Source organism: Haliotis rubra, unplaced genomic scaffold, assembly GCF_003918875.1.
Source record: "Haliotis rubra isolate DU_JTF1 unplaced genomic scaffold, ASM391887v1 Scf138, whole genome shotgun sequence".
NCBI classification, from domain to species: domain Eukaryota; kingdom Metazoa; phylum Mollusca; class Gastropoda; order Lepetellida; family Haliotidae; genus Haliotis; species Haliotis rubra.
The window spans coordinates 1,484,227-1,506,442 of record NW_025765314.1 but is presented as its reverse complement, the minus strand read 5'-3'; the positions used below and the strand labels follow the sequence as shown (position 1 = coordinate 1,506,442).

The window sequence follows — 22,216 nt, the reverse complement described above, 5'->3', positions numbered from 1 at the left end:
CAAATATTGTTACAACTGTCGTGAGGGAATTTTAAATGGACATTTAAATGCTTATAAGTACCCCAAGGAGGAATATATTCAAAGAATCTTGAAACCCTACAGGTTAGTTCGAATTTTGATAGGAGTGCACATTTGTATTTGTGGATTATATCAAACCAAATCTCTTGTAGCAGAGAAAGAATACTTTTGTCAAAATCTTAACTTAAGAAAGCCTGAATTGATACAGTAAGATCATGAAAATTTAAAAGTATTGTTTAAGAATGCATTTTGCTTGTAACATGATGTTTTATTGCTTTTGACAAATTTAAGTGGAGACTATTCCATCAACAAACAAATGTAGTCTTGCCTAAAACATGGTTTACTAAATATGATGGAATATTGTTTCTGTTAAAATTGGTCACTTTACAGATTAAACAGAGGAATTGTAGATTGTGTCGCTGTGTAAAATATTATTCATGTACATTACGATGAAATTAGATATTAGTTTACTCATTTTGTCTTGGGTTTGATTTCTTAAGAACTCAAGGAAGAAATGCTATAATTGGCCACATTAATGAATGTGCAAAACTCACTTTCTAACTCAGTTATAAAGTGTAAAATACCGCAGAGAAATGATGCCAGTAATTCAATTTGCAGGTTGTTTGTTTTACCAACAGCGGATCCGAGGCGAATGACCTTGCCCTTCATATGGCTCGGTTGTACACTGGTGTGTACGATACTATATCTCTAAGGTATGTACAGTGTACAGGTGTTATTATGAGGCCTGACAAATTGTGTTGCTACACAGTGGAAAGAATAGGTTTTTCATTGATTGCCTCGTGGAAGTGAGCTGAATAACTAACCACAATCATTGAAAGGAACCCATGCGTTACTCATCCCCAGTCACTGGTTTTCTTTCTGCCCTTGTAGCCTCACAGCCTAATAGCTTGTTGTATAAGCCAACTGGCTGTATGTCATTGTGACCCAAGGGCATGGGAGGGTGCTCATGCTATCAGTGACTGGTTTGCATTCTTCCCTTGTAGCCTCACAGCCTAATAGCTTGTTGTATAAGCCAACTGGCTGTATGTCATTGTGACCCAAGGGCATGGGAGGGTGCTCATGCTATCAGTGACTGGTTTGCATTCTTCCCTTGTAGCCTCACAGCCTAATAGCTTGGTGTATAAACCAAATGGCTGTATGTCATTGTGACCCAACGGCATGGGAGGGTCATGCTATCAGTGGCTGGTTTGCATTCTTCCCTTGTAGCCTCACAGCCTAATATACTACTCACCCTTTGCTAAGGTTCACAAAATTCACAATCTTACTTAAACGCAGATTCATAATTTGAAATTGCATCCATTTAAAAGTGGATAAATTATAATATGGTAACCCCTCTTTAGGCAAACAGTCACTTTAATCTAACCTTATGCACCTGATACATGAGGAACCATAAAAATGGTTTTCCTGGCACCAGTCATCCAATTTTGCAAATCATGGAACGAGTCACTGACAAGTACACAACACCTGTTAATAGCAGGTATGGGATCCACAAGATAAAATGACTAACTGAAACCTGATCCATACTTACAATAAGCTTAGATATTTAAACCAAATTTGTCCCCACATCATAGTTTTCTGTTGAATCCATGATTTGATCCTTAGCAAAGTGTGAATAGTATAGCTTGTTGTATAAGCCAACTGGCTGGTAGTTTGCATGGCTCAGACTTTCTTCTCTGCCCGATATGCTAATAACTGTATCAACTTTTGAAAAAGATTTCACCATCCCCTCAAATATTTTATTCATTCAACAGGTGGAACATCAGTCCCAAACATATTTAGTTTTCTTTCAGTTAAAACATGAACTATGATTGTCTTGAATCCTTCCAGGAACGCCTACCATGGAATGAGTCCCTACCTGATGGGTCTGACAGCTATCTCCACCTGGCGTTACAACACACCCACAGGATTCGGGATCCATCAGGTTAGTAGTGTGAATAGCGAGAACACTTATTGCATTAACTTTTACATTAAATCAAATGCTATGTTAAATTATACATCAAGTCTTATACAATAAGATGTTTAGACAAAATCCCAGTTTGGGCAAGAATTGTTTTTTGTCCAGTTGACCAGCTAGCATGGCGAAGGGTATGTAGTTTGAATCCTAGTCACAACCCTTGCTTCCCACCTAATACAGCAGTTGACCAGCTAGCATGGCTGAAGGGTATGTAGTTTGAATCCTAGTCACAACCCTTGCTGTCCACCTAATACAGCAGTTGACCAGCTAGCATGGCGAAGGGGATGTAGTTTGAATCCTAGTCACAACCCTTGCTTCCCACCTAATACAGCAGTTGACCAGCTAGCATGGCGAAGGGGATGTAGTTTGAATCCTAGTCACAACCCTTGCTTCTCACCTAATACAGCAGTTGACCAGCTAGCATGGCGAAGGGGATGTAGTTTGAATCCTAGTCACAACCCTTGCTTCCCACCTAATACAGCAGTTGACCAGCTAGCATGGTGAAGGGGATGTAGTTTGAATCCTAGTCACAACCCTTGCTTCCCACCTAATACAGCAGTTGACCAGCTAGCATGGCGAAGGGGATGTAGTTTGAATCCTAGTCACAACCCTTGCTTCTCACCTAATACAGCAGTTGACCAGCTAGCATGGCGAAGGGGATGTAGTTTGAATCCTAGTCACAACCCTTGCTTCTCACCTAATACAGCAGTTGACCAGCTAGCATGGCGAAGGGGATGGGATGTAGTTTGAATCCTAGTCACAACCCTTGCTTCCCACCTAATACAGCAGTTGACCAGCTAGCATGGCGAAGGGGATGTAGTTTGAATCTAGTCATCCTAGTCACACCCTTGCTTCCCACCTAATACAGCAGTTGACCAGCTAGCATGGCGAATGGTATGTAGTTTGAATCCTAGTCACAACCCTTGCTTCCCACCTACCTATACAGCAGTTGACCAGCTAGCATGGCGAAGGGGGGATGTAGTTTGAATCCTAGTAGCACAACCCTTGCTTCCCACCTAATACAGCAGTTGACCAGCTAGCATGGCGAAGGGGATGTAGTTTGAATCCTAGTCACAACCCTTGCTTCCCACCTAATACAGCAGTTGACCAGCTAGCCAGTTTGAATCCTAGTAGCATACAGCAGTTGACCAGCTAGCATGGGGATGTAGTTTGAATCCTAGTCACAACCCTTGCTTCCCACCTAATACAGCAGTTGACCAGCTAGCATGGCGAAGGGCATGTAGTTTGAATCCTAGTCACAACCCTTGCTTCCCACCTAATACAGCAGTTGACCAGCTAGCATGGCGAAGGGGATGTAGTTTGAATCCTAGTCACAACCCTTGCTTCCCACCCTAATACAGCAGTTGACCAGCTAGCATGGCGAAGGGGATGTAGTTTGAATCCTAGTCACAACCCTTGCTTCCCACCTAATACAGCAGTTGACCAGCTAGCATGGCGAAGGGCATGTAGTTTGAATCCTAGTCACAACCCCCTTGCTTCCCACCTAATACAGCAGTTGACCAGCTAGCAAGGGGATGTAGTTTGAATCCTAGTCACAACCCTTGCTTCCCACCTAATACAGCAGTTGACCAGCTAGCATGGCTAAGGGGATGTAGTTTGAATCCTAGGCTTCCCACCTAATACAGCAGTTTGGCGAAGGGAACCTAATACAGCAGTTGACCAGCTAGCATCCTAGTCACAACCCTTGCTTCCCACCTAATACAGCAGTTGACCAGCTAGCATGGCGAAGGGGATGTAGTTTGAATCCTAGTCACAACCCTTGCTTCCCACCTAATACAGCAGTTGACCAGCTAGCATGGCGAAGGGGATGTAGTTTGAATCCTAGTCACAACCCTTGCTTCCCACCTAATACAGCAGTTGACCAGCTAGCATGGCGAAGGGGATGTAGTTTGAATCCTAGTCACAACCCTTGCTTCCCACCTAATACAGCAGTTGACCAGCTAGCATGGCGAAGGGGATGTAGTTTGAATCCTAGTCACAACCCTTGCTTCCCACCTCATACAGCAGTTGACACTGTTCCAGGCGATGAACCCAGATCCATTCCGTGGCCCCTGGGGCGGAGCCAGGTGCCGAGACTCTCCATCTCAGGTAGGTTGACATTTACAATAAATTAAAGCATTACACTAATTCTGTTGCATTTGACTGGTTAATCAAACAATATATTTTACATTTTTGTAGCCCACATTCACTGATAGATTGATGTTTTTGGATAGGTTGGTAGGGGAGTAAGCTGGGTTGGTGCAACTGTTTTTGTGTTGATTCGTGACATTCATAAGGGACTGTTGTCTACTGTATTCCTTTTGTTAATGATTAGCTCAGCAATATGTGATGTTATTAGTCCAGACATGTAAATAATTAATTGCTCTTATATATCGGACAGTGTGAGGAGTATGTGTGCTTATCTTTGAATAATATTCCCAAAATATTTGAGTGAGCTGCAGAACCTTGTTTTGATCACATTCATGTATAGGAGCACAACTGGTACCATTCACACATTTATTAAATTTTGTGTGTGAGTTTCGAAGACAAGTTACATTGGTTGAAATGATGGTGGGGTTCGTTTTCGGAGGGTAGCTTCAACACTGATTCTCATTTTCTTTGAGTGACATTTAGACGTTGGTGTGATAAACAAGGTGAATAGTGCTAAGGATATACAACTTCTTTATTACAATATATGCCACATTTCAGTGTTCGCATCTACACCAAAACATCATGTATATTGTAACATAGAAGTTGTATATCCATAAAACTATAGCACTAATTCTCATATCTTTATGAACCTTTTGTATAGACAACTGACAAGTGCAGAACAACCGCCTTTTGCAGTTCTAATTTTGTTTTGATTTTTAGATTTTTTGCTTCTAAGGCCATGAGTTGTACTGGGTTTCAAATATAGTTTTATTTTGCAGAACATTACACATAAACCATTCAATATTTCTTGTTGATACTTTTGAAGCACCTTGGAAATCATGTATGAGGCAATCATGTTGAATCAGAATATTGGTCCCCAGCTACCAGTGCTTGCTATGAGAGTTGACTAGATGGCTTGGGGTGGGTGAGGTTCACTGTGTAATACAGTCAACTCTCGTTAATCCGACACTTGTGGTTGCAGAGAAATATGTCGGATTAACGAAAATGTCGGATTAATGAAAATGTCGGATTAATGTATTTGTGTGAAAATATCAATGTTTACTAAATGTCACGATCGTCATACTGTTGCATGCATATCAGAAATGGTAGATCTAGTTATCTTCATCGTATGTAAAAATATTCACAGAAATAAAAAATACTAACAATACATACTTGTTTTCATTTATTAACATTCATAGATGGCATAACATACATATATAATCACATAAGCGAACAGTTTCATATCTATTTCATGACCACATTGGCACAAAACTCACGTTTGTTTTTACCGCATATCAGCTGCCATTATGACCCGGATGTTGAATATGTTACAGTTTCCATACAACTAATTCCATAATAACATGTTGGCGTCTAATGTACAATCAGTGTATCATAACATATATAATTTATAACTTGAAAAAGTCTTTGATGGTCATTAACATCAAACACGTCTAAGTGGTGTGTCAGAAATGTTTGCAAAGTGTTCAACGATGTTTTGGCCTCAGATAGCTTGAAGCATTGGAATCAGTCGTAGAGACGCTCAACCACTAAGCAGACTGCTTCAGGATGTCAGATACGGTTGATCGTCCAATCTTCACATCAAACTTCTGCTCAGCAAAAGTGATGACTTCTTGTTGTGCTGTCTGGGGTTTGTCTTTCTTCAAAAGGAGATTTCTTTCTTGATCAATGGCGTGACTTCTACAAGGGGTCGCTTTAGCAGCTGGTGTACTCGTGACAGACATCTTGTGATGAAAACTCATGTCGGGTTGTAAACATTTTATACAGCTCGCCTCTACCGCTATTTCTTGATTAAATCGCCTCAATTAATTATCCTGTGTTCCTAATTAACAAGTGTGATGTTCACTGACGTTGATGTTAAGCAGCCAGTAAGGCACGCGCTAATCACCTTTCATGTGTGATGTTTGCATACGGTCGGATCATCCGACCGGCTGTGTTGATTGTCGGATTAACGAATGTTTTTACAATGTATTTACAATGATCGGTTGCTAGATTGGTGTGTCGGGGTCGAAATGCGAGAATGTCGGATTAACGAGAGTAATTATCACTGTTTTAAATGGTTCCCTAATTTTTTGTCGGATTAACGTGATTGTCGGATTAATGAGTGTCGGATTAACGAGAGCTGACTGTACTGAACCCAAACAAAGTGGGACTCCTCATTGTGCAGTGTCTGTACAGGGCTGTCTATCTGTGACTTTGTCTCCTTGACATTTCCATTCGCACTTTTCATTGGTTCCAGCTGGCCATGTGTTGTTGTTGTTGAGTCAGCAAAAATTGTAAGTCATCAGAATTTGTGGCTTGATACATTATCATATCAAGTTTTTTGTAATCAATCACGTTGGTCATGCGAGTAGTTATATGTTCCATTACAGAGCAGCCAAGCCTGCACTGATGTACACAGTGAAAAAACAACAACATTGTTTCTGTGCTAGGGTAGCACACTGTAGCAATATTATTCATAGCTTGGTAACAGCAGGTTGGGATCTTGTATCACATATCTGAATATATTACCATGGTATTTAATAAGAATTATTATCAGGATGCTGGCTATACATGAGGTCTGATATGATTTAACTAGCTGATATATGTGGTCATATTTTATGATAGATTCTAATGCATGAGATGAGTAATGTGTGATATATATTTTACTGGTATTGTCAGGTAGACCTCTCGCAATTGTGATCTCACTGTACTGTTTCTGTGTAGATCGGGTCTAAGGGATTTAGCACATAACCAAAGCTTGGTCCAATGGGCTGATTGTTGAAGGGGCATAGCTAAAAACATAGCTGAAACATATCTAAAATAGCTACGACAGTAACTAAAGGGGATGTTCCATCAAAACCAGATGGCTGTGAATGTCCATGAATTCTCTTCTTTGACTAAGGTCCTGTTGTGTCATCCATCCATCCATGCATCCACCTCCCACCCACCCATCCATCCATCTGTTAAGCCACACATCCATCCATCTATCCATCTGTTCAGCCACACATCCATCCATCCATCCATTTGAAGCATCACTATTGACCCTGGTGTTTATCACTGTGTATGTCACGGTTATATTTGTAGACAATCCGGTCATGTAACTGCGCAGAGGGTGAGTGTGAGGCCTCTGACCTGTACGTGGAACAGCTGGAAGATACCATCCGATTCTCCATGCCCAAGGACAAAGTGGGGGCCTTCTTTGCCGAGTCTGTGCAGGTACATTCAGGCAACAATAATTGTTGACACAACCAACTAAAGAAAAGCAAAAGTTGGAAAGAAATAAAAAAAATGTACTTCTCCACCTAATGAAATGATTTATGTCACAACGTACTAGTACAATAGTAATGAAACAGAAGTTTCAAACCGAGTATTGAACATGTTTAAGCTGAAGGCAATCTGTTCCACTTAGTTTTAACATGGTAAAATGTCGGACTTTGTTCATGTGTGATTTCATCTGTAAGGCTTCTTGTTGGACGTTGATTTGTCGCTGTTTATGCGTTCTCACTGGGAATCACTGTATTTCCATAAAACTGTGCCTATGAATAGTTCAGTGCTAAACCATGACATTTTCTGCACAGTAATCTCCCTTGATGTGCCAGTATCCGATGATCCCATGTTTTGTTTGTTGACTTATCCATCAGTTGTACCAAGGTGGTGAAGTTCCACATGCTACATCATTCAAACCTTCATCCCATAACCCTCACCTGTGTCATAGCACTGAAATAATGGTGGCATTGACCCCCGTTTTCTGTTTTGTTAGAATTCATACACATATGTGCTTATGACTTCCCCAAAAGGAGGGGCGGTGGGGTAGCCTAATGGTTAAAGCGTTGGCTCGTCGTTCGAATCCCCACATGGGTACAATGTGTGAAGCCCATTTCTGGTGTCCCCCGCCGTGATGTTGCTGGAATATTGCTAAAAGCGGCGTAAAACCAAACTCAGTCAGTCAGTCCCCAAAAGGTGACTTAAGTATCATTCAAGTTAATTTCCAGGGAAGGTGCAGTCAAAACATTTTGTATAATAAACTTTCAGGGAGTTGGTGGTGCTGTACAGTTTCCCAAGAACTACCTAAAACGAGCGTTTGAGCTGGTTCGCTCTAAAGGGGGACTGTGTGTATCTGATGAGGTAGGCTTGTTCATGTAGATCCTGCATCACAATATGTCATGATGAATTGGCAGTCACTCCATCATGTTATCTATAGAATGTAAATGCCAGCAGTAAATGTTTAAAGGTACCGGTGTCCTTCTTTCAACAGAGCATACAGAGCATTATTTCCAAGTAGCATGACAAGTCTTGTTCCTGATTATGAAGTAGATGTAGGGAGAATTAACCCTAACATTTTCAGTAACTGACAGTGAAATTATTCATCAAAATATTTGGAATTCATTATTGTAATATACAGTCGAGCACAGTTGTCTTGAAACTCATGGGACCCAGAAAAAATATCGAGTTATATGAATGCTTGATTGGCATTTTAGAAGATGATATTTGATGAACATAGAGATTTTTTCTGGGTTACATCTTTTTATTCTCGAGTACAACATTTCAGGGCTTGTTCTGGCCCATCATCAGGCAAAACTGAACAGTAAGAGTTATATGAACTTCGAGACATCTGACCAGGGCATGTCATTACATGTCACTATGAAAGAAAACAAAACGCTTCTCAGTATGTTTTGATTCGAAACTATAATCCGTTATCAGTAGTGTTTAGTCGTAACAGTGAGTACTTCCTAATTAAATCCTTCTTAATTAATCCTAATTAAATAACGAACAAGTGAGACATTCAACTCTCAATTAGCCCTAATTAGTTTACACTACCGCATCCCTTTGATTCATGCTGCACCGTGTGTAAACGTGTGTAAACATCCTCAGTTCAGAGGGACACTTGCCCATGAAAGGTAGATGAATATCGAGTTTCTCTGCAAATATCGAGTTAAAAGGGTAACTTTGCTTGTTGGGACCATGAAATTATATCGAGATATCCGAAATATCGAGACATCCCTATCAAGTTAAAAGAGCTTGAATAATGATAAATTATGAAGGATTTTGTCGGGACCTAGATGTTATATCGAGACATCCGAGATATCGAGTTACCAGAGTTCAACACAATGGTGCTCGACTGTAAATTGGACAGATATTTGTACTAAAATATTTTGAGGCTTGGTAAATTGCCTAAGCAAATCATTTACCTCATTTAATGTAAGACATCAGTGACTAGTTTGTTAGTTTCTGATAGATAACCAATGTCAAATTATCTCGCTACCATGCTGGGAGTGCAGGTCTTGCTGCATGTCTCTCTGATGCTAATGTAGTTGTGATGACCATGAGAAGTTTTTTTCTTTAAAATATATGTCACAGGAAATGTGATCTGTCTGTTTAGGTGCAGACAGGATTTGGTCGAATGGGCAGCCATTACTGGGGCTTTGAGACGCATGATGTCATCCCAGACATCGGTAATACTTGTTTACCTCCATGTTTACCTCTCTTGGCTTGTAGGGGTGAATAGTACACAGTCCCCTTTAATTACATAAATTGCATAGATTTGGGAACAGTTTTAACTTACCTTTGTGGCAAGTTTGCAATATTTTCCAAAATGTATTCTCGAACTTCTAAAGGAGTGGAACCCAATTTTTTAACCTTCTGCTTGTTATTCTTAATGCCTGTCAACCAACTCAAGACAGGTCTCCTGTAATGTAGTGAGAACATTGTTTTCTGTGTGCGGATGGTTCAGCATTCCCCCTGTTCCAGTTACCATAGCTAAAGGGATGGGGAACGGTTTCCCCATGGCGGCTGTCATCACGACTCCCGAGGTCGCTGACGTGTTGGGGAAGGCGCTTCACTTCAACACATTCGGCGGCAACCCAGTAGCATGTGCAGTCGGGTCAGAAGTTCTGGATGTAAGCATGGAGTGGAACCTCCTTAGTCCAAAACCCTGTCTATCTACAGACTGCATTTAGAATATACCTCTCCATTGTGACTCTGACAACACTCTGCTGATTTGTTAATCCATAATTTGTGACATAAACACATACAGTCCCATTGGGACGAGTATCGTCCAGATAAATGGGGTTTTCTTTTAGGGTGTTTCTGCTTGATATGCCAGCAGTATTAATAGTACAGTTCCTTTAGGTTATCATAGTGTTTGATTAGCATCAGTTGTGATAAATTCCCTTCAAGTGTAAGGTGGTATGTCTGCATCTGACAAGCCATGATCCTGGTTTTGTTTTGACACAAAGGTGATAGATGACGAGAAGAGACAGGAGCACTGCGCCGTGGTGGGGACTCGACTCATACACAAGCTGCGGGTTCTACAGGAGGAGTTCGACTTTGTGGGTGATGTGCGAGGCAAAGGACTGATGATTGGTGTGGAGATGGTCACTGACAAGGTGAGTGCTACTAATGGAGTTCCACATTGTGGGTGACGTGCGAGGCAAAGGACTGATGGTTGGTGTGGAGATGGTCACTGACAAGGTGAGTGCTACAGGATGAGTTTGACTTTGTTGGTGATGTGCGAGGCAAAGGACTGATGGTTGGTGTGGAGATGGTCACTGACAAGGTGAGTGCTACAGGAGGAGTTCCACTTTGTTGGTGATGTGCGAGGCAAAGGACTGATGGTTGGTGTGGAGATGGTCACTGACAAGGTGAGTGCTACTGATGGAGTTCGACTTTGTGGGTGATGTGCGAGGCAAAGGACTGATGGTTGGTGTGGAGATGGTCACTGACAAAGTGATGTGAGTGCTACAGGAGGAGTTCCACTTTGTGGGTGATGTGTGGAGGCAAAGGACTGATGGTTGGTGTGGAGATGGTCACTGACAAGGTGAGTGCTACTGATGGAGTGTGGGTGATGTCTTGAGGCAAAGGACTGATGGTTTTGTGGGGTGATGCGAGGCAAAGGACTGATGGTTGGTGTGGAGATGGTCACTGACAAGGTGAGTGCTACTGATGGAGTTCGACTTTGTGGGTGATGTGCGAGGCAAAGGACTGATGGTTGGTGTGGAGATGGTCACTGACAAGGTGAGTGCTACTGATGGAGTTCGACTTTGTGGGTGATGTGCGAGGCAAAGGACTGATGGTTGGTGTGGAGATGGTCACTGACAAGGTGAGTGCTACTGGAGGAGTTTGACTTTGTGGGTGATGTGCGAGGCAAAGGACTGATGGTTGGTGTGGAGATGGTCACTGACAAGGTGAGTGCTACTGATGGAGTTCGACTTTGTGGGTGATGTGCGAGGCTAAGGACTGATGGTTGGTGTGGAGATGGTCACTGACAAGGTGAGTGCTACAGGATGAGTTTGACTTTGTGGGTGATGTGCGAGGCAAAGGACTGATGGTTGGTGTGGAGATGGTCACTGACAAGGTGAGTGCTACTGATGGAGTTCGACTTTGTGGGTGATGATGCGAGGCAAAAAGGACTGATGGTTGGTGTGGAGATGGTCACTGACAAGGTGAGTGCTACTGATGGAGTTCGACTTTGTGGGTGATGTGCGAGGCAAAGGACTGATGGTTGGTGTGGAGATGGTCACTGACAAGGTGAGTGCTACTGAGGAGTTCGACTTTGTGGGTGATGTGCGAGGCTAAGGACTGATGGTTGGTGTGGGGATGGTCACTGGACAAGGTGAGTGCTACTGATGGAGTTCACGACTGCTTGTGGGTGATGTGTGGGTGATGACTCCTGTGCGAGGCTAAGGACTGATGGTTGGTGTGGAGATGGTCACTGACAAGGTGAGTGCTACAGGATGAGTTTGACTTTGTGGGTGATGTGCGAGGCAAAGGACTGATGGTTGGTGTGGAGATGGTCACTGACAAGGTGAGTGCTACTGATGGAGTTCGAGGTGATGAGGCAAAGGACTGATGGTTGGTGTGGAGATGGTCACTGACAAGGTGAGTGCTACTGATGGAGTTCGACTTTGTGGGTGATGTGCGAGGCAAAGGACTGATGGTTGGTGTGGAGATGGTCACTGACAAGGTGAGTGCTACTGATGGAGTTCGACTTTGTGGGTGATGTGCGAGGCAAAGGACTGATGGTTGGTGTGGAGATGGTCACTGACAAGGTGAGTGCTACTGATGGAGATGGGTGATGTGCGAGGCTGACTTTGTGGGTGACAATGTGCTACAGGATGAGGACAAAGGACTGATGGTTGGTGTGGAGATGGTCACTGACAAGGTGAGTGCTACTGATGGAGTTCGACTTTGTGGGTGATGTGCGAGGCAAAGGACTGATGGTTGGTGTGGAGATGGTCACTGACAAGGTGAGTGCTACAGGATGAGTTCGACTTTGTGGGTGATGTGCGAGGCAAAGGACTGATGGTTGGTGTGGAGATGGTCACTGACAAGGGTGCTACTGAGGAGGTGACTTTGTTACTGTCGACTTGAGGTGAAGGACTGATGGTTGTAGATGGTCACACTGACAAGGTGAGTGCTAATGATGGAGTTCCGAGCTTTGTGTGATGCGAGGCAGGACTGATGATTGGTGTGGAGATGGTCACTGACAAGGTGAGTGCTACCAGATGGAGTTCGACTTTGGGTGATGCGCGAGTAAAAGGACTGATGGTTGGTGTGGAGATGGTCACTGACAAGGTGAGTGCTACTGGAGTGAGTGAGTGAGTTTAGTTTTACACCACTTGTAGCAATATTCCAGCTGTATCAAGCTTTATCAAGCACCAGAAATTAGCTTTATACACTGTACCCATGTGGGGAATTGAACCTGGATCTTAGGCATGATGAGTGGACGCTTTAACAACTTGGCTACCCCACCACCCCCAGTAAATGAATGACTTTGTTGGTGATGTGCGTGGTAAAGGTTTAATGATTTGTATGGAGATGGTGACAGACAAAGTGAGTTCTACAGGAAGAGTTTGACTTTGTTGATGATCTGTTACACATAGGACTGATGATAGGTATGGAGATGCTGGAGTGAGTGACGTTGAGGAACCCAAATGACTTGGCCACCCATGCTGAGTCCTTGGGCTACAAGAGTCTGCGAATATTGCACAGCGCTGCTCTCTGCCATATTGCAGCAGGATCACTGTAGCCAGTGAAAACCAGAGACTGAACGTGTTCCAAGCAGCCTGTCAATTTGGCTGTCAGCCTCTCTGTCATAGTGTGTATCTCGGGTTTTAGGAAGGTGCTTCTGTTGTTCCACAGCTGCCCTATACTGTCCGTCTGGAGTGAGTGAGTGAATGAGAGTGTATTGCACCACAGTAACAGCAGCTTCCCAGATAGCATTTAGATGTTGGCCCAATGGTTTTGTGTAGACCCAGCGTACAAATGCTATCTGGGTTGTGTAAATTCAAGTCAGGACAAGCTAACAGATGACTGAAAAACTGGCAACACTCGTACTGGTCCATAATGATTCCAGCCTCATCCAAGTTCAGTCAACTATCGAGACAAGCCTGAGACTGGCGCCCTTCCTGGTCTGGAATCCCGAGAGGGGTTTTAATTCTGGACAAGGCTAAACCCTGCTCTGTAATGTTAGTAGAAGTGATGTACTGCTTTAGACTTCCAATCTGACACTGTACAGCCTCCAAATCCTGTAGCAGTGCATACAATGAATGCTCCTATACCGATACATATCCATGCTATCACATTGTAAACGTTCAGGTCATGTTTCATATACCAAATTCTTAATTGTTGGAATGTAACATGAAATTCATGGCAGTGTTTCCTGTTATTTCCAGTAATCATTACAATGTATTCATTTGATGTCATGTTGCTATGGCAACTCCTCACAATCAATGAAATCAGGGAAACTATCTGAACAAAATGGCAGTTACCATAAAATAACTGGATAATTCTATGGAAGACTGTATGTTTTATATGACATCATGTTGTTCTGCAGAAATCGAGGAAGCCGATGTCGGGAGATGATGTAGGAGACATCTGGGAGGACACCAAGGACATGGGCATCCTGTTGGGCAGGGGAGGACTATACGGAATGTAAGATCCTCCGCCCTTCACTGGCAGTCTTATGATCCTTCATCCTTCGCTGACAGTCTTAAGATCCTCCGTCCTTCACTGGCAGTCTTTATGATCATTCATCTTTCGGGCTGACAGTCGTAAGATCCTTCATCCTTCACTGAGAGTCCTAAGATCCTTCATCCTTCACTGACAGTCCTAAGATCCTTCATCCTTCACTGCTGACAGTCCTAAGATCCTTCATCAGCTGTCACTGACAGTCCTAAGATCATTCCTCCTTCACTGACAGTCCTAAGATCATTCTTCATCCTGTCATTGACAGTCCTAAGATCATTCATCCTTCACTGACAGTCCTAAGATCCTTCGTCCTTCACTGACAGTCCTAAGATCCTTCATCCTTCACTGACAGTCCTAAGATATTTCATCCTTTCACTGACAGTCCTGACAGACAGTCCTCACTGACAGTCCTAAGATCATTCATCCTTTCGTTGACAGTCCTAAGATCATTCATCCTTCGCTGACAGTCCTAAGATCCTTCATCCTTCACTGACAGTCCTAAGATCCTTCATCCTTCACTGACAGTCCTAAGATCATTCGTCTGTCATTGACAGTCCTAAGATCATTCATCCTTCACTGACAGTCCTAAGATCCTTTCGGTCCTTCACTGACAGTCCTAAGATCATTCATCCCTCAATGACAGTCCTAAGATCCTTCATCCTTCACTGACAGTCCTAAGATCATTCATCCGTCACTGACAGTCCTAAGATCCTTCATCCTTCACTGACAGTCCTAAGATCTTTCATTCTTCACTGACAGTCCTAAGATCACTCATTCTTCACTGACAGTCCTAAGATCACTCATCCTTCGTTGACTGTCCTAAGATCATTCATCCTTCGCTGACAGTCCTAAGATCCTTCATCCTTCACTGACAGTCCTAAGATCCTTCATCCTTTCACTGACAGTCCTAAGATCATCATTCATCTGTCATTGACAGTCCTAAGATCATTCATCCTTCACTGACAGTCCTAAGATCCTTCGTCCTTCACTGACAGTCCTAAGATCATTCATCCCTCACTGACAGTCCTAAGATCATCCTTCACTGACAGTCCTAAGATCATTCTGACAGTCCTAAGATCCTTCATCCTTCACTGACAGTCCTAAGATCACTCATTCTTCACTGATCTGTGTTTCAGAGCTTCCGGATCAAACCACCAATGTGCATCACGGACGAAGATATTGATTATGCTGTTGCCATCATGAGAAGAGCTTTCGAGAATTATGCTGTCCGCAGAAAGTAGTCGTCAAATTTGAGAGAATAATCCAGTATTTGACCCTAGTCTCCATTAAAATGGTCCTCATGCACCCAGAAAGCAAGGCTTTGTCTATAAACTCTGTGGATCTCTGTATTGTAGGAACAGTCCCCGTGAAAACTGAAGAATCTTAATAGTGCATTTTACAATAAATTGAGATCACTACCTCAAGTCTTTATGCTATGTTCATGGTCAACAATGAAAGTTAATCCCAGATATAACAAGTGTTACAGGAATTATGAACTTTTTTATTCACTTCCGCAAGTATACTAAGTACTATAGCGTGACTTTTTCCTATTTTATTGTCTGAGGGACAGTAAATATGTACTTAGAATCTCCTCTGGTATGGATTGTGTTCACCATGTTTAATGTCCAACACAAACTGTTCACGCGTCAGGAGTCATATTGTCAGTCTAATCACCGGCTGAAATTCACTGACCAATAACCAGACTGTCAAACCTGTGGAATCTATTTAACCAGGTTGCAGCAATGAATGTAAGTGAAGCATATGTTCTTTTGACTATGATGTCAATGCATTGTTACCTAGATTTTAATACATACCATTAATGATATGGTTATGTGAATTAAAGTTAGTGCACCTTGCTCAACAGAATACACAGTGACCACATTTTCATTTGTATAGTGAGATTTAGTCAATTAGAATTTTGAAATACCTGTGAAAATTGTTCAAGCCAGATCACAGATGCCCGTGAGTCAGTAGTTGGTGTGCGCAGTATGTAAACACTTTGGATAGATTACTCAGGAACTGCACTTGGTATCATGGTATTTGTAATCTGTCAACTAGCCCAGAGCTGTTCTGCTTTCCGAATAATGATTTAATGAATATGTAAGTCTGCGTTTTTTGCTTTTTGGATTTAAGTATTCAAGCAACTGAAACTAGATTACACATGATGAAATAACTTGTGATATTTTGATTCAGGATTACCAGAACCATTTTCTAATTAGAAAATTTGTGGAATTTTCATTCAAACAATTCAAAATATGATTACACTTCCTTTTCCTATTTATAAGAATAATTCTTTAGTCATACTAATTCTACAAAGACTTTCTCATTTTTTATACATTCTAATGGGCTTTAGAATTTTGTTGATAATTTAATGTCATGTTTATTTCCTAATGTCTCACTGCCTAACGCCGTCCATATGCATTTCTCAGCTAGTAGATTTAGGTGTGTAATCTCGATCTGATATCCTCAATGTGTTCACTTTGAGATAAGGTGATTATGTTGTTATGTTTATGTGATGTTTCAATAATGAATTTTACCGGTAATCATTTTCCTTTGTTTAATATAACAGTATATACAGGCACTGTTGAATGTTGTGATGCTTTGTAAACATCTCATTATTCCATGCTGACATCCACGCAGTATATATTGTTATCAATTTCATGTGTTCAAGGTTTAATACGATAGTATGGAATAACGAACTTGCTTGTTTCCCGGTGTACTTTAATGTTTCCCTTGTGTCTGCATGGATGTGAGGTCCATTATGGGTTAGATGTATGGATGAATCACATACTGTAAGAAATACACACTTTAGGTGTATGGATGAATCAAGTGTTATATGAATTAGAGAGGTACAGATGTATGGATGATTCACTTACTGTAAGGAATAGACAGGTAAAGGTGTACAGATGAATCACTTACTGTAAGGAATAGACAGGTAAAGGTGTACAGATGAATCACTTACCGTAAGGAATAGACAGGTAAAGGTGTACAGATGAATCACTTCTGTGAGGAATAGACAAGTAAAGGTGTACAGATGAATCACTTACCGTAAGGAATAGACAGGTAAAGGTGTACAGATGAATCACTTACTGTAAGGAATAGACAGGTAAAGGTGTACAGATGAATCACTTACCGTAAGGAATAGACAGGTAAAGGTGTACAGATGAATCACTTACTGTAAGGAATAGACAAGTAAAGGTGTACAGATGATTCAATTACCGTAAGGAATAGACAGGTAAAGGTGTACAGATGAATCACTTACTGTAAGGAATAGACAGGTAAAGGTGTACAGATGAATCACTTACCGTAAGGAATAGACAGGTAAAGGTGTACAGATGATTCAATTACCGTAAGGAATAGACAGGTAAAGGTGTACAGATGAATCACTTACTGTAAGGAATAGACAGGTAAAGGTGTACAGATGAATCACTTCTGTAAGGAATAGACAGGTAAAGGTGTACAGATGAATCACTTGTATGAGGAATAGACAGGTAAAGGTGTACAGATGAATCACTTACTGTAAGGAATAGACAGGTAAAGGTGTACAGATGAATCACTTACTGTAAGGAATAGACAGGTAAAGGTGTACAGATGAATCACTTACCGTAAGGAATAGACAGGTAAAGGTGTACAGATGAATCACTTACTGTAAGGAATAGACAGGTAAAGGTGTACAGATGAATCACTTACCGTAAGGAATAGACAGGTAAAGGTGTACAGATGAATCACTTCTGTAAGGAATAGACAGGTAAAGGTGTACAGATGAATCACTTACCGTAAGGAATAGACAGGTAAAGGTGTACAGATGAATCACTTCTGTAAGGAATAGACAAGTAAAGGTGTACAGATGATTCAATTACCGTAAGGAATAGACAGGTAAAGGTGTACAGATGAATCACTTACTGTAAGGAATAGACAGGTAAAGGTGTACAGATGAATCACTTACCGTAAGGAATAGACAGGTAAAGGTGTACAGATGATTCAATTACCGTAAGGAATAGACAGGTAAAGGTGTACAGATGAATCACTTACTGTAAGGAATAGACAGGTAAAGGTGTACAGATGAATCACTTACCGTAAGGAATAGACAGGTAAAGGTGTACAGATGAATCACTTCTGTAAGGAATAGACAAGTAAAGGTGTACAGATGATTCAATTACCGTAAGGAATAGACAGGTAAAGGTGTACAGATGAATCACTTCTGTAAGGAATAGACAAGTAAAGGTGTACAGATGATTCAATTACCGTAAGGAATAGACAGGTAAAGGTGTACAGATGAATCACTTCTGTAAGGAATAGACAAGTAAAGGTGTACAGATGATTCAATTACCGTAAGGAATAGACAGGTAAAGGTGTACAGATGAATCACTTCTGTAAGGAATAGACAGGTAAAGGTGTACAGATGATTCACTTACTGTAAGGAATAGACAGGTAAAGGTGTACAGATGAATCACTTACTGTAAGGAATAGACAGGTAAAGGTGTACAGATGAATCACTTCTGTAAGGAATAGACAGGTAAAGGTGTACAGATGAATCACTTACCGTAAGGAATAGACAGGTAAAGGTGTACAGATGAATCACTTACTGTAAGGAATAGACAGGTAAAGGTGTACAGATGAATCACTGTAAGGAATAGACAGGTAAAGGTGTACAGATGAATCAATTACCGTAAGGAATAGACAGGTAAAGGTGTACAGATGAATCACTTACTGTAAGGAATAGACAGGTAAAGGTGTACAGATGAATCACTTACTGTAAGGAATAGACAGGTAAAGGTGTACAGATGAATCACTTCTATGAGGAATAGACAGGTAAAGGTGTACAGATGAATCACTTACTGTAAGGAATAGACAGGTAAAGGTGTACAGATGAATCACTTACTGTATGGGATAGACAGGTAAAGGTGTACAGATGATTCAATTACCGTAAGGAATAGACAGGTAAAGGTGTACAGATGAATCACTTACTGTAAGGAATAGACAGGTAAAGGTGTACAGATGAATCACTTCTGTAAGGAATAGACAGGTAAAGGTGTACAGATGAATCACTTCTATAAGGAATAGACAGGTAAAGGTGTACAGATGAATCACTTACTGTAAGCAATAGACAGGTAAAGGTGTATGGATGAATCACTTACTGTAAGGAATAGACAGATAAAGATGTACAGATGAATCACTTACTGTAAGGAATAGACAGGTAAAGGTGTACAGATGACTCACTTACCGTAAGGAATAGACAGATAAAGGTGTATAGATGAATCAAGTGTCATGTGAATTGGACAGGTGTAGATGTGTGGATGAATCGGGAACTATCTGAAACTGTGTTGTGTAGTAACATTACGACATACCGTAACTCTATACTTAACTATAAGCTTACAAATGTCATAGTGCAGCGAACGTGTTGTGGATAGGTTCCCTGGTACCTTTCTTCTATGGTGACCTTGACCTTTATGTTGACATCCACTGGTTGTCTTGACTTGTATGCTGGTGGACATCCACTGGTTGTCTTGACCTGTATGCTGTGGACATCCACTGGTTGTCTTGGTCTGTATGCTGTGGACATCCACTGGTTGTCTTGAACTGTATGCTGGTGGACATCCACTAGTTGTCTTGGTCTGTATGCTGTGGACATCCACTGGTTGTCTTGGTCTGTATGCTGGTGGACATCCACTGGTTGTCTTGAACTGTATGCTGTGGACATCCACTGGTTGTCTTGGTGCTGGTGACATCCACTGGTTGTCTTGAACTGGTGGACATCCACTGGACATCCACTGGTTGTCTTGGTCTGTATGCTGGTGGACATCCACTGGTTGTCTTGGTCTGTATGCTGTGGACATCCACTGGTTGTCTTGGTCTGTATGCTGGTGGACATCCACTGGTTGTCTTGACCTGTATGCTGGTGGACATCCACTGGTTGTCTAGACCTGTATGCTGGTGGACATCCACTGGTTGTCTTGGTCTGTATGCTGGTGGACATCCACTGGTTGTCTTGGTCTGTATGCTGTGGACATCCACTGGTTGTCTTGGTCTGTATGCTGGTGGACATCCACTGGTTGTCTTGACCTGTATGCTGGTGGACCTCCACTGGTTGTCTAGACCTGTATGCCGGTTTACATCCACAGGTTGTCTTGGTCTGTATGCTGGTGGACATCCACTGGTTGTCTTGTTGGTCTGGTTGTCTTGGTCTGTATGCTGTGGACATCCACTGGTTGTCTTGGTCTGTATGCTGTGGACATCCACTGGTTGCTGAACTGTATGGACATCCACTGGCTGTGGACATCCACTGGTTGTCTTGGTCTGTATGCTGGTGGACATCCACTGGTTGTCTTGACCTGTATGCTGGTGGACCTCCACTGGTTGTCTAGACCTGTATGCCGGTTTACATCCACAGGTTGTCTTGGTCTGTATGCTGGTGGACATCCACTGGTTGTCTTCACCTGTATGCTGGTGGACATCCACAGGTGGTCTTGGTCTGTATGCTGGTGGACATCCACTGGTTGTCTTCACCTGTATGCTGGTGTATATCTAGTTATGACATAACTACAATGGCTATTCATACTGTTTTAGGTATGTTTTGTGCTATGACTGATACTATTGTACTTGCTTATTACCATATATTGATTATTAATCTCTCAGACAATATTTGGAGAAATAAACTCTAAGACACCTGATTTTGTATGGGTTTTGTTTCCATGCCCTTGTTCTTCAACAGTCCGTTTCATAGAAGACAAGTTGAAAATATGACATACCAGTGCTTAACCAGTCTCGGTGGTCTGACTAAACCGTCCGCTCGTCACGCTGAAGACCCGGGTTCGATTCCCCACATGGGTACAATGTGTGAAGCTCATTTCTGGTGTCCCCCGCCGTGATATTGCTGGAATATTGCTAAAAGCGGCGTAAAACCAAACTCACTCACTCACTCACTCACTCTGACTAAACAGATTCCATTGTAAAAGACAAATCATCAGTGAAAACTCCATGAAGCGATCACTGTAACAGCCACACTTGCGTGGATACAATCAGTTTACTGCAATATCTCACTGACATTTTGTTATTTGTGTTTGTTTTGTTTCCTGTCACACTCAGCAATATCCCAGCTGTAGGAGGGCGGGCATGTAACAGATTCACACACAGGTCATGTGGAAGGGTTCCGACTATATCACTTTAATTAACAAATGATAAGACACGGTGTCAGTGTATAACACACCAGCAGTTAGTGTATTAATGTTAGTAGACAGTGTAACAGTTGGTGGAACTGCATGAAACACAAGCTAAAAAGGATCTATTGACGTTATTAAGACGGTACAGATATTGGTGGGATGTGCACACGTAACAGAACATTTCAATGCATGCATAGAGGATACTAAAGAACCTTCCGTGTAATACCATTCACGAGTTTAATAAAAATGGTATTTCACGGAAGCGAGTTTAGTATTCTGTTTATTACTCTCCAACATAAACTGATAGAAACTGCCTACAGGGTGATGTCCAGCAAGGTCTAATACCATTGTGACGGAAGTATTACTATTGTGACGTCTTAACTGTAAGCCATTATGACGTCATACGTCTAGCGGTATTTCACTAGTGTAATATATTGCCTACATGGGCGAGTAATAAAGACAAGAACACGTTGATGCTCGATGCGATAATGGTTTACAATTATGACGTCATACGTCTATCGGTATTACACGGGCGAGTAATACTAAACGACCTTCCGCGTAATACCATTTTTATTAAACGAGTTAATGGTTTGATACTAAATCTTTTCACGAGTTTAATAAAAATGGTATTTCATGGAAGCGAGTTTAGTATTCTGTTTATTACTCTCCAACATAAATTGCGAAACTGCCTACACAGTGTGATGACTCTCAGTAGGGCTGTGCAATATTAACGATATATACCGGTACAGTATCTCGCGATACGATTATCGCGATATGGTTCAGATTCTGCAATATATTGCGTCATCCAGAATTAGCTCCCTTTGAATTATCTGCCCTTGATTGCCATAGCAACAGAATGTGCTCTAAAAGTACCAAATATACATTTATTTCTCTTGGTTTCATATAACATTTTACAAGTGGAAGTGTCTTTATAAGTGGCTCC

The 22,216-nt window shown here is 41.8% G+C and overlaps 1 protein-coding gene and 1 long non-coding RNA gene across 2 annotated transcripts in view; both read left to right on the top strand.

The window, feature by feature from the left end:
* LOC124268442 (alanine--glyoxylate aminotransferase 2, mitochondrial-like) overlaps positions 1–16,068 on the top strand; it is a 20,115-nt gene extending 4,047 nt beyond the window's left edge. Inside the window, exons 5-14 of the mRNA XM_046703401.1 lie at positions 629–731; positions 1,867–1,960; positions 4,037–4,102; positions 7,229–7,360; positions 8,177–8,269; positions 9,525–9,597; positions 9,893–10,041; positions 10,381–10,530; positions 13,980–14,077; positions 15,252–16,068. Coding sequence (XP_046559357.1) covers positions 629–731; positions 1,867–1,960; positions 4,037–4,102; positions 7,229–7,360; positions 8,177–8,269; positions 9,525–9,597; positions 9,893–10,041; positions 10,381–10,530; positions 13,980–14,077; positions 15,252–15,354 — 1,061 coding nt within the window. The 3' untranslated portion in view covers positions 15,355–16,068. The remainder of the gene's footprint in view (positions 1–628; positions 732–1,866; positions 1,961–4,036; positions 4,103–7,228; positions 7,361–8,176; positions 8,270–9,524; positions 9,598–9,892; positions 10,042–10,380; positions 10,531–13,979; positions 14,078–15,251) is intronic.
* A 4,026-nt stretch (positions 16,069–20,094) lies between these two features.
* Positions 20,095–20,781, top strand: LOC124268417. The gene is made up of 2 exons (XR_006896273.1): positions 20,095–20,270; positions 20,505–20,781. It is a non-coding gene; the product is annotated as an uncharacterized LOC124268417 (long non-coding RNA).
* The last annotated feature ends 1,435 nt before the right edge of the window (positions 20,782–22,216 follow it).